This window comes from Alosa alosa, chromosome 10 (assembly GCF_017589495.1).
Source record: "Alosa alosa isolate M-15738 ecotype Scorff River chromosome 10, AALO_Geno_1.1, whole genome shotgun sequence".
NCBI lineage: Eukaryota > Metazoa > Chordata > Actinopteri > Clupeiformes > Clupeidae > Alosa > Alosa alosa.
The window spans coordinates 29,876,250-29,888,749 of record NC_063198.1 but is presented as its reverse complement, the minus strand read 5'-3'; the positions used below and the strand labels follow the sequence as shown (position 1 = coordinate 29,888,749).

At 45.5% G+C, this 12,500-nt stretch overlaps 1 protein-coding gene across 2 annotated transcripts in view; it reads left to right on the top strand.

Moving 5' to 3' along the window:
• mdfi (MyoD family inhibitor) overlaps window positions 1–7,664 on the top strand; it is a 52,078-nt gene extending 44,414 nt beyond the window's left edge. For both annotated transcript variants that reach the window (XM_048255109.1, XM_048255108.1), the window contains exons 4-5: window positions 4,351–4,638; window positions 5,915–7,664. In XM_048255109.1, the coding sequence (XP_048111066.1) occupies window positions 4,351–4,638; window positions 5,915–6,168 (542 nt within the window). In that variant the 3' untranslated portion in view covers window positions 6,169–7,664. The remainder of the gene's footprint in view (window positions 1–4,350; window positions 4,639–5,914) is intronic.
• The last annotated feature ends 4,836 nt before the right edge of the window (window positions 7,665–12,500 follow it).

Here is a 12,500-nt window from a genome sequence, read left to right as displayed (position 1 = left end):
CGACTCCCGCGCCTCGCTGCCAACATCAACTGGCCCTGTAGTTTGCGCAGGAGCACTGGAACATTTGTAGGCTGTAAACTCACGAAAAGACGATGTCTGAGCTTCAGAGTGGGTATCTGGGGAGGTGAGGGCGGAGGGCCTCTCCTCCTCTCCTCCCTCGCCATCTCCTCTGTCCAAATCTGAAAGTGCTATAATTTTCACTCATATCATTTTTTTTTCTCATGTCATAATGTAAGCCCGAGTGCTTTTTCATTGTTATGTTTTGTTGTCAGTGAATTGGCAGGGGCCTAAACCCCCCCTCCCCCCCCCTCCACTATGGTTATCCTACCCAACTACCCCCCCACCACCACCATTCTCTCTCCTGCAGCAGGGGCTGCTTGTACTGATGGCGCCGCTCTCACACACACACACACACACACACACACACACACTTGTCACACATCTTATCTGCTCTCGGAGTCCCACTTGAGTTGAGAAGCTAAATGGACTACTCTGATGCAATACAGACTTGTTTAGAGAGCGGCAGAAGTGCCATCAACATGACTTTGGAAAATATATTTTATTTTAAGGTAAAAAAAAACTCTTTAAGTGGCCTTTAACTGTAACCTTAGCATTTGTAGAAGTGTAGTTGGCGATGTTGTCCTGTGAAAGTCCCCCTCTATAGAGTATGTGCTGAAAAGATAGCAGGAATGGCAGGTATGTTGATCTCGTAAAAAAATGGGCTAACACACTCTACACCTTGATTTATTCACAACTGGGTGCTAAAACCTCCTGAGAGAATAGAGTAAAGAAATAAAGAAATAAAGGCTAAATAAAGGCTAACGTTAGCAATCGCGGACGGACGTTTGGGGTAAGACGCCCTTGTTCAGCGTGATATGGCCATGCACCTGTATAGGGTATGTGCTTAACAGATGGCAGGAATGGCAGGTATGTTTATCTCTCCGTCACATGACCCTGGACCACCAATAGCGTGCTGATATCAAGCCGAGAGGCCTATTACAACACACCTTGAGAAGTGCTCCGTAGTGTTGCTTTAAACTAACCGCACAGAGCGCCAGACCGACGCGATTCTCTGAAACCAGATGATGTGTGTGTTTAGTGCAGTGTGTTGGTTAGACGTGTGTGTGCTTGCCTTGTCAAGTGAGAGCCAGGTTGCTTATAGCACTACACTGTAAGAGGCACATTTCACAGTTTCAAGGTTTTTGTTTTTTCTCTGTTTATTTCAAAATGGAGGCCGTTGAAATAAGAGATTTGCTGGGGCTGGTTCTATGTCTGGTCCGGGTGGATATTGTAAACATATGGGCCTCTCCCCTGGACCCACGTCCCCCAAGAGACCCACGCGGTTCCAGAGCAGCAGCAGAGCAGGTATAAATCTCCACAAACCTGCTCGCTGCCCTCCACTCCAAACCCAGGGTCTAACCAGACTAGATGCCGGAGTCTGACACCACCAAAACATAGTGTGCTACCTGGACTAGACCGGAGACAACCCTCACCACTGAAAAACACACACACACCCACACGGCCACACACACACACACACACACACACACACACACACACACACACACACACACACACACACACACACACACACACACACACACACACACACACACAAAGCCTCACCACTGAAAAGGCCCTTTTCCTTCAAGAGGTGCTTTGCAAGGTGCTGGATAAAGTTCAAATAGATTTCATGAATTATCGTGTCATTGCAGGCTGCTTTTAAAACGATATTTTTCAAAAAAACTACTAACTACTTTTGTGTTATTCACCTTTGAGACAGGTGAGCAACTCAGACTCTTCAGAGTACTCCATTCCATACACTTACAAATACACACACACACACACACACACTCTTTCCCTCCCTCACTCTATGACTGCTCTGGAATGGAGAGAGAGGGAGAGAGAGAACAGAGGAGCTTCTGTTCTTCTGAGGCACAGAGATGAAACTCTGAATCACCTCAGTGTACACTGCTGCTGCTGCTCCTTATTTATGCGCACACACACACACACACACACACACACACACACACACACACACACACACACACACACACACACACACACACATCACACACACACACACACACACATACAGACACACACTCTCCATCCTCAGAGATGCAGAAATACCTGAGTGGGGCCCCAAACAGCAGACTACACACACCACTGGTGTACCTTAGTAACGCACAAATACACACCTGATTAAAGATACACAGACCTTAGGCAAGACACATGCACAGCACAGCACAGCACAGCACAGCACAGCACAGCACAGCACAACACAACACAACACAACACAACTGATTGATGCCCACCTACACCTGGCCTGATCACAGAAGCAAAACTACCTGACGCCAGACATTTTTTTGCTTACCTGTTCACAGTCTCCCGATATGTGTGAAATGGAGTATCTGGTTCAAGCTTGCGTCATTTTATCGTTAGATGTGTTTAGACAAAGCAACTTTTAGCATATCACAGCTGTACCATTTGTCTCTAATAATGTGTGTGTGTGTGTGTGTGTGTGTTTGCTGTGTATTGAACTCATGACTTTGGCTATGGAAGCCCTTGAGCACTCAGTTCTGTGATGCATTACTGTAGCATAAGCTGCAGCTATCAAGTTGTTAAGTCTGACGTCACGGGTCCAACAGCTTTTTCGTCAAAAAAACATTTACTAGTGCAACCAGCCGTTTTACACAACTTCTAAACCTTGCCAACATCTGTTTTAGTAAGAGTAAAACAAAATCGCTTAATAATTATTATCGCTTAGTAATTATTATCGCTTAGTAATTACTGTAGCTGTGCAGCCAGATGATATAATCAAGGGTAACGTCCAGGCTTCTGTGAAAAATAGGGTTAAGGCAACAAGTGAGTAGTAGGATGACAATTCTCTTAAAGGCTACTCTGAATAGTGGAAAAATAGTTTATTTTACTGTCTACAGAGAAAAACGAGCGGCTCTGAAAGCCGTTGGACCCAGAAAGAGAATTATTATTCCATTATTCCATCACTTAATAACATTATTCCATCACTTAATAACCAAATAGGACCCCAGTGTTGTCCTGATGCTGAGCACCTGTAGCAGTATATCCTGATGCTGAGCACCTGTAGCATGCAGTATATCCTGATGCTGAGCACCTGTAGCAGTATACCCTGATGCTGAGCACCTGTATCAGTATACCCTGATGCTGAGCACCTGTAGCAGTATATCCTGATGCTGAGCACCTGTAGCAGTATATCCTGATGCTGAGCACCTATAGCATGCAGTATATCCTGATGCTAAGCACCTGTAGCATGCAGTATATCCTGATGCTAAGCACCTGTAGCAGTATACCCTGATGCTGAGCACCTGTAGCATGCATATACTGGAGCATGCAGTATATCCTGATGCTAAGCACCTGTAGCAGTATACCCTGATGCTGAGCACCTGTAGCAGTATACCCTGATGCTGAGCACCTGTAGCAGTATACCCTGATGCTGAGAACCTGTAGCAGGATACCCTGATGCTGAGCACCTGTAGCAGTATACCCTGATGCTAAGCACCTGTAGCATGCATATACTGTAGCATGCAGTATATCCTGATGCTGAGCACCTGTAGCAGTACACCCTGATGCTGAGCACCTGTAGCGTGCAGTATACCCTGATGCCGAGCACCTGTAGCAGTATACCCTGATGCTGAGCACCTGTAGCAGTATACCCTGATGCTGAGCACCTGTAGCAGTATACCCTGATGCTGAGCACCTGTAGCATGCAGTATATCCTGATTCTATGGCCGCCACTGGAGCATAAGAGGATGGCCACTGTTTGGTGCTGGTCTGTGTGTATGATGATAATGGTTTGATTTCTCTGTGCCAATCTACATTAGTTTAATCTGTCTGTGTGTGTGTGTGTGTGTGTGTGTGTGTTTCTTATTATTACATTACATTACATTTAGCAGACACTTCTTGACCAAAGTGACTTACATATGTCAGCTATATTACAAGGGATCACATTGTCCCCGGAGCAACTTGGGGTTAAGTGCCTTGCTCAAGGGCACAACGGTGGTAGCCGGGAATTGAACCGACAACTTTCAGGCTACTGCACGCTAGCCCAGCTCCTTAACCACTACACTACCACCGCCCATATTATGCTTCTCATGAGTTGACCTCTGTGTGTGTGTGTGTTTGTGTGTGTGTGTGTGTGTGTGTGTGTGTGTGTGTGTGTGTGTGTGTGTGTGTGTGTGTTTGTTACATGTGTATGTGTGTGTTACATGTGTATGTGTGTGTGTGTGTGTGTGTTAGTCATCTTTTTACAGTCCTCATGGGTTGATCTTTGTGTGTGTGTGTGTGTGTTTGTTTTGGCACCCCCTACAGGTCAGCCCCAGGCGCGTTCCACCCCGTTCCATCGCTCAGGCGAGAGCGCGGCCCTCCTGAGGAACGGATCTCGGCCGCACACGCAGCAGCCGCAGTCCAATGGCATGAGGAACGCCGGCCCCTCGCTGCCCCACGCCGCCTCTTCCTCATCCTCCTCTTCCTCGTCCGCGGGGCAGAAGAACCCCAAGAAGCTACAGTCCAACCCCTCCATCACCAGCCAGACCAGCAAGCGCAGCAAGAGCAGCTCCAAGTCCAACAGCTCGCAAATACCTACCGAGGCACAGGACGGTGAGTGAGTGTGTGTGTGTGTGTGTGCGTCGTGTGCGTGTGCTTGTGTGTATGCATTGCTGAATTTATTGCATCCTGGCGTGTTTGTTGACTCTCGCCAGATGAATTTCGTTCCGCCTAGCTCCACTCATCCATCTGGGATCGATCCATTGAAGTGGTGCTTCAGAAGGTTGGGACTTATTAAAAAATCCTTGCATAAGATTGGATAAGCCACTTGTCCGTCATCTATTGACGTGCTACTTCAACCACTTACATCGGCTTCCAACCCGCGGACGCTGAGAACAGTCTCACAGTCGCTTCTACGCTACGTCACATCTATGAAACCCTCCCGCCCTGCGTCCTGATTGGCTCTACCATACAATCTCGTGCTGAAATCACTCTCAACGGAAGCAATCCCAGATGGATGTGAGTGGAGCTAGGCGGAGCGAAATTCATCTGGCGAGAGTCAGGTTAATTAGCTAGAGTTCCAAATGTTTTAAACTTTTTTTCAATATGGACTATTGGCCTATGCTATATCCTACATCGTTCAACCCATTTTGTTTCAAATTTGTGCATGAGAGAAAAAATATTTTATTTTGTCATGACAAGGGTAGGCCGACGCTAAGCCTATACGGTAACAACTTGTATTGGTCAGCCCGTAACATCGTTTCGCCTGGCACAGTTTTTTTTTTTTTTAAGCTCCCAATAATTTTAATTATAAATAAAACTTAATACAGTCTGGTAACCTCCTACTGTCATTCATTCTTTCCGTCTGCCAGTATGCTATTTGGATCGTTATGTCTATATTATCTCCAACACTCAATGAGCAACATCTCAACACTAAATGAATGATCCGTAATTGAAGATAGATAGATAGATAGATAGATAGATACTTTATTGATCCCCAGGGGAAATTCAAGGTCTCAGCAGCATACATACAAGACAAACACATTCTTTAACAGCAGAAGAGTAATTAAAGTAATTAAAGTATATCATCGGATAGCCTTGTAATATGGGTAGGCATTCAGCGTGTTATTAATAATAATAATAATTAATTTGATGATATATTTTCCATCTTTGCAGAGGAAAAGTTTTGTGTAAAATTAATTAAAGACCTTTCTCATATAGACGCCTGTCTGAATTACAAGCCGGTGCAGTTTGACGAGTTTGGAAAATAAAAGCTATTATTTGTAGTTTTACGGTATATGTGTGTGTGTGTGCGTGCATGCGTGTGTGTGTGTGCGTGCGTGCGTGTATTTACCTCTAAACCTCTGCTATGTCTCTCTCTGCTGTCCAGATTGCTGCGTTCACTGCATCCTGGCGTGCTTGTTCTGTGAGTTCCTGACGCTGTGCAACATCGTGCTGGACTGCGCCACGTGCGGCTCCTGTGCGTCGGACGACGCATGCTTCTGCTGCTGCTGCGCCTCGGAGGAGTGCGGTGACTGCGACCTGCCCTGCGACCTCGACTGCGGCATCATCGACGCCTGCTGCGAGTCCGCCGACTGCCTGGAGATCTGCATGGAGTGCTGCGGGCTCTGCTTCTCCTCCTGAGCCAATCAAACGCCAGCTCTTAGCTGTCACTCACATGCTGCCTGCACTCCTATTGGCTCAGGGCCTCCAGAGGTCAGCCTTGGGCCCAGCCAATGAGAGGATCTCTGTTTTAGCTCTTCCGTCTGAAACTTAGCGGACACTTCATCGTCAGCCCTTAGGACTCTATGAGACGGCCGATGGAGCAGTGACTGGAAACAGAATTCGGTGCTCAGTGACTGAGTTTCGTCTGCACATTTCCGAACATTTCAACTTGGCTGGTTTTTCATCCAATCAGCAGCTGGAGACTCAGTCATGTGACCCAGTGTGGAGACAGGATGTGTGTGTCTCTCGTATGAAAGCCCCACACAACAGCACACTGCGCTGAGTGGCACAAACTAGTTTTCTGTGGCAAGTTTAGTGTAGTTTCTCTGCTAATTGTCATTAGGAATAATATTGTTAGCATAGTTTAGTGGGATCTTACTGGAGATTAGCCCCTGTTAGCGTAGCTGTGTTGACATAGAGAGGTCACACAGCTGACTGTGGGCCGTACCTTTGGTCAACATGCGATACTCTTCTGGAATTCTTCAAGACTGGACATCAGTGATCTCGATATTAATGTTCTGTGATGTTTGGTACTCTTTAGAGAGAGTGTAAGGGTTAGCATTCATAATATGGAGTTACAAATCTAATGCTACTATGGAGAAACATCCAAGTTTACTAGCACTTCACTAACAAGCCTTAGTTTTACTCATCAGTAGTCTATGTCAGGATGTGGGTAAGCATCTTTACACGTGAGCTCTGTTTATTCTTGGTCACAGTGGAACTAAAGCATGAGGGTGCTGTGCTTTCCTTCTCTGTGTAATCTTGTGTCTAATTCTGTTCATAGATGGGAAGAGAAGCGTGTCAGAAATGCTGGAAAATTGCTCTCATTCATCTCTCTATTCAAAAGCATTTGATTTCAACCATTGAAGTGAAATGAAATATCTTTTTTCTTTCTTTTAACGTTTCAAATAGCCTTGTTTAAAGTGATTATTCTTCAGTGTGCTGGAGACAGCTAGAGACAGCCACAGGCATTAGAGGCGGTAGAGTAGGTACCCGAGTCATTAGTTGGATTTTGTCTTTCGTGTTCTTTGATCCTTTCATCTCATGTGAAATCTGGAAATGGTTCCGAGTTCTACGACGCCCCAGTAAAAGTAGGGATCATTAACAGAGACGTGTGTTTTTGTGTTCTTCTCGGCACTCATGAATACCTCATTGATGGGCCGGTTCTGCAGCTGTTGCCATGGAGCCTCTGGTACAGACTAACACCAATCAATTATCTGTTCTGTGTCCTTAGCCTCTGGTACGGACTAACACCAATTATCTGTTCTGTGTCCTTAGCCTCTGGTACGGACTAACACCAATTATCTGTTCTGTGTTCTTAGCTTCGCTATGAAAACATACTAAATCACCAAACAAATATTCCAATGCCCAACATCAACATGTACAGTATGAATAAAATAAAAATGTCCAATGTGTTTATGGCTTTGCTCTTGCTTTGGGTGACCTGGTAAAGCGCTATGTAGCCAGTGTTTACAACCTGTATTCATGAACGAATACTGCTCTGTAGGGGTGTAACAGTACACAAAAATCACAGTTCGGTGTGCACCTCGGCTTTGAAGTCACGGTTTGGTTAATTTTTGGTACGGTTTTACTGCAAGCCTAAAATTCATAATATTGCTGGTGGCTGCAACAGGGATAGTATTTTGAAAAGGTTTCAAATGTTTTCTGACGCTAATTGACTAATTTGACATGATGCTCCGCCACTTGATATGTTTGTGTGGGAACTTCAATTTGAAACAGTACACGGAAAAAAAGTCTATTGTTGATTACTGTTGAAGACTGCATTTGGTCTAACGTCCTGTACCTAAATGGTTCAGTAGGAATATGTATAATATAATAGTAATAATAATAATATGCATGATGGATTATGAACTTTCGGGCCCCTGGGCCCAGATGTATTAAGGGCCCCCCACTAATTCTCGCATATGTGTGTGGGGACGGGGATTTTTAATTTGTTTGATGGGATTTCCTGTATTCTGGTGCATTTTGGGGATGGCCAATACTTTAATTCAATCAGATTCATAGCCTACATCCTGATGTGTTGATATTGAGGCAATGATTCCATGCAATGTCTTGGGCCCTGTAGGCCTGTGCAGTAATCCATCCCTGCGTTACACCCCTGTTGCTCTGTTGTGGGAAGTTCAGTGATTCATGATTGTGTTAGCTTGGGTGAACCCAGACGAACCTGACGGCAAATCTGAAATTTCTCTGCAGGTCCGTCTAGAGACCTCTAACCTGGCAATAGCCAGATGAATTTCGCTCCGCCTAGCTCCACTCATCCATCTGGAACCGATCCATTGAAGTGTTGCTTCAGAAGGCTGGGCCTAATCAAAAAATGCTTGCATATGAGTGAATAAGCCACTTGTCCGTCATCTATTGACGTGCTACTTCAACCACTCACATCGAAGCCAACCCGCGGACGCTAATAACAGACTCACAGTCGCTTCACGCTATGTCACATCTATGAAACTCCCGCCCTGCGGCCCTGATTGGCTAAACCATAAAGTTGGTTGGAGAAATCACTCTCAATGGAAGAGGTCCCAGATGGATGTGAGTGAAGCTAGGCGGAGCTAAGCGGAACGACATTCATCTGGCTAGGGTCAGGTTAAGAGACCTCACCATTGCAGCCAATTTCTGAATGACCAAAAACCCAGGAACCCAGGAATCATAATTGCTTATCTGGCATGGGGCGGGTTTTATATGATGACAAACAGAGTACAGTGAACAGTGCTGTTCAAAGCAACCAATGGCTGGAGACAGCCACAGGCATTAGAGGCAGCAGAGTAGGTACCGGAGTCGACGGCAGTGTTAAACTATATGGACATGTACTATATTTGGAGTTGAGTACAAAACTGCATTTGACATCTTCATTTATAAGAAGGATGTGTTTGCTATACTTCCGAAAATCTTTGGTAAGAGTTTAATGTACCGATTTTTGTTTACTTTCACTTCTGGTTACGCCCCCTGGAAATCGGAAGTGATTAAAAGGTCCCCACAACCTGTTCTCAATCTCAGCTGGTCTGGAGTTAACCAATCTATCACTGTATGATGCTGACACTGAAATCTACATCTTATTCAATCTTGTTTTGAATCATTTTCCTAAAAGAGGCTCATGTTGTGACATCATCATTGCCATCAACTTCAAGGCTTCAAGGTTTTTTTCAAGGCTTTCACGTTTTTCAAATGTGGTGCCATTTCTGTTGCTGTATAATAGACAGGGTGACCTTTAGAAGAAGAGGTGTGCTACCATTTGTGTATCCATGGTATTTAAAAACATCTTTGGTGCAATAGATTTCTTTTAAAGCATAAAAATGGATTTGGACACCAAGGAAATCTCATTCAAAAGGAGATTTCATGCACCCAGTATTCTATTAAGGCCTGCATGATGATATTTAACCATTTGGAAGGATACTGCATTCAAATGAGAGTATGTAAGAGTAAGGTTTAAATAATGGTGTTGATCAAGTAGAGTTCTACTTTACAATAACAACCTGGCCTTGGATCGGAACATCACTGTTTTCACAAAATACACAGGAACAAATTCACTGAATACCTTCAACCTGGTTTGTGTTTAGAAGGTTTTATCTGACATGGCTTTTTGAGTAGATAATGCACTCATCCTCTCTCTCTACCCCCCCTCCCTCCCTCTCTCTCTCTATCTCTCGCTCTCTCCCCCCTCCCTCTCTCTCTCTTTCATTCCTAGGGGGTATTTTGGTGTTAGCTCGCTTGGGCCGTGAGGTTTTGTTGCAAAATGGAGAACAGTGCAATTTAATGGCCTTTTTAAAGTGCTGCCAAAGTCATTGAAAAGGAATGTCTGTTCAGGCCAGTACTTCAATCCTTGGGGGGTGGGGGATAGGGTCTCGCTCCCTGACTCTCTCTCTCACTTTCTCTCTCTCTCTCTCTCACACATTCTTTCTCTCTCCCTCTCTCTCACTCACTCTTTTTCTCTCTCCCTCTCTCCCACTCACTCTCTTACTCTCTCCCTCTCACTCCTCCCTCTCTTACTCTCTCCCTCTCTCACACACTCTTTCTCTCTCCCTCTCTCTCACTCACTCTTTCTCTCTCTCCCTCTCTCCTACTCACTCCCTCTCTCTCTCCCTCTCTCTCACTCACTCTTACTCTCTCCCTCTCTCTCACTCACTCTTTCTCTCTCTCCCTCTCTCTCACTCACTCTCTTACTCTCTCCCTCTCTCTCTCCCTCTCTCTCACTCACTCTTACTCTCTCCCTCTCTCTCTCCCTCTCTCTTGCTGTGTCTGATAGCATGTGTTTTTCATTGGCCAGTTCACCTCGTTAAGTCGCAGCTCTTGTGCGTTAAGTCCTGCTGCTCTTGTGCGTTAAGTCCTGCTGCTCTTGCGTGTTTGCTACATGGAGGCTTCTGCTGCGGTTCCGCTCCAGCTCCAGTTCCAGTGGTCGGAGATGAAAGAGCCTCGGTTCTGACCCCAGCGCCACGGTTACGGCACACTGGACCTACTTGGCTTTCAGACGGCAGCCATTCGTCTTGGATCCGTCTGGGATCCTCCCAAACACACACACACACACACATACACACACACACACACACACACACACACACACACACACACACACACACACACACACACACACACACACAACACACACACACACACACACACACACACACACACACACACACACACACACACACACATACGGCAGCCATTCATCTTCCGTCTGGGATGTTCCGGCTCGGCAGAGTGGAGCAGAGGGGGAATTGAGGGAGAGCATCTCCAGACATCTGCAACTGTTTTGTGTGTGTGTGTGTGTGTGTGTGTGCCAAACCGACAACTCCCCCAGTGACACACACACTCATGCACATAAAGACACACTCACACTAAAAGGTTTAGAATGAGGTGCACACACACACAAACACACATTCACACACACGCACACACACTGAGACAAAACAACATGAACATAGTGAACATATGTTGTATACTTGTATACAGTGAAGAAGAAAGTCTCAAGTCAGCCTCAATCTCACCTGTTATGCAGTGACCACATATTATTTGCTCTCTTGGCAACCATAACTTCCTTTTGCTTCCGTCTGCTTTTGTCTCTGGCTACATTGTGGTCAATGATTCTGCATTTGGTCAGAATCTGCCTCTGTTTTATATCTCTAACAGTATAACAGTAAAGAGATATTCATCCAATTCGTATTCAAATTGTATGGACGGGTCACATTCTAATCTGCTGTGGTTTTTTATCTCTTTCCCTCTCTCTCTGCATACACACAAGTCAATATACATACACACATACTCTCTTTCTTACACACATACACACACACACAAACCTCCACATTTCCTCACAAAAACAAACACACACACACACACACATGAACAAATGTCCACATTCTCACATACACAAGTAAGCATGCATGCACACTCTTACACACACATGTGCACATACATGCATGCACACTCTCTCACACACACATGTGCACATACATGCATGCACACTCTCTCCTCACACACGTGCACTTACATACACACACACACACACACAGCCCCACCTCTCTGGCTTCTCTTCTTCTCTCACTTGAAGAACAAAGGACAAGAGGCCATTGAATATTAACCATGACATTACAAAGGCTGCATTTTAATGGAGGTGAGGGGGTCGCCAGCAGTGATGAAAATCAGAAATTAATCCCCCCGACACCTCGCCTGTGTGTGTGTGTGTGCGACGCTCGTGCCGTGCTCGGCCTGGATGGCCTCTGTTCAGCTTCACACACACACACACACCTCCTTGGTCTTCCTCAGTAAGGGGAGAGAGCGCAGTGGCCAAACACACACACTGTTTTATTGATGCTAAGGTCAGATGGGGTCAGCGCAGCTTTGGCTGTTCGTACAGTCATGTTTCTAAAGTACTGGAATCTGATTTTGGGCTATTGTAATGTTTTAAAAAGCCATAACCTTGAAGTGACCTACACACATGTTCCTCAATGCAACTACTCTTGTGTGTGTCTGTATGTGTGTGTGTGTGTGTGTGTGTGTGTGTGTGTGTGTGTGTGTGTGTGTGTGTGTTTGTGTCTGTGTGTGTGTGTGTGTGTGTGTGTGTGTGTGCTGTGTGTGTGTGTGTCTGCGTGTATCTGCGTGTGTCTGTGTGTGTATGCAAGTGTGTGTGTGTGTGTGTGTGTGTGTGTGTGCACCCTGAGCCAATGAGAGATGGGAAACGACGCTTGTTTCAATCAATCACTGGCTATTCCACTCAGAGGGCACAACACTTCAACACT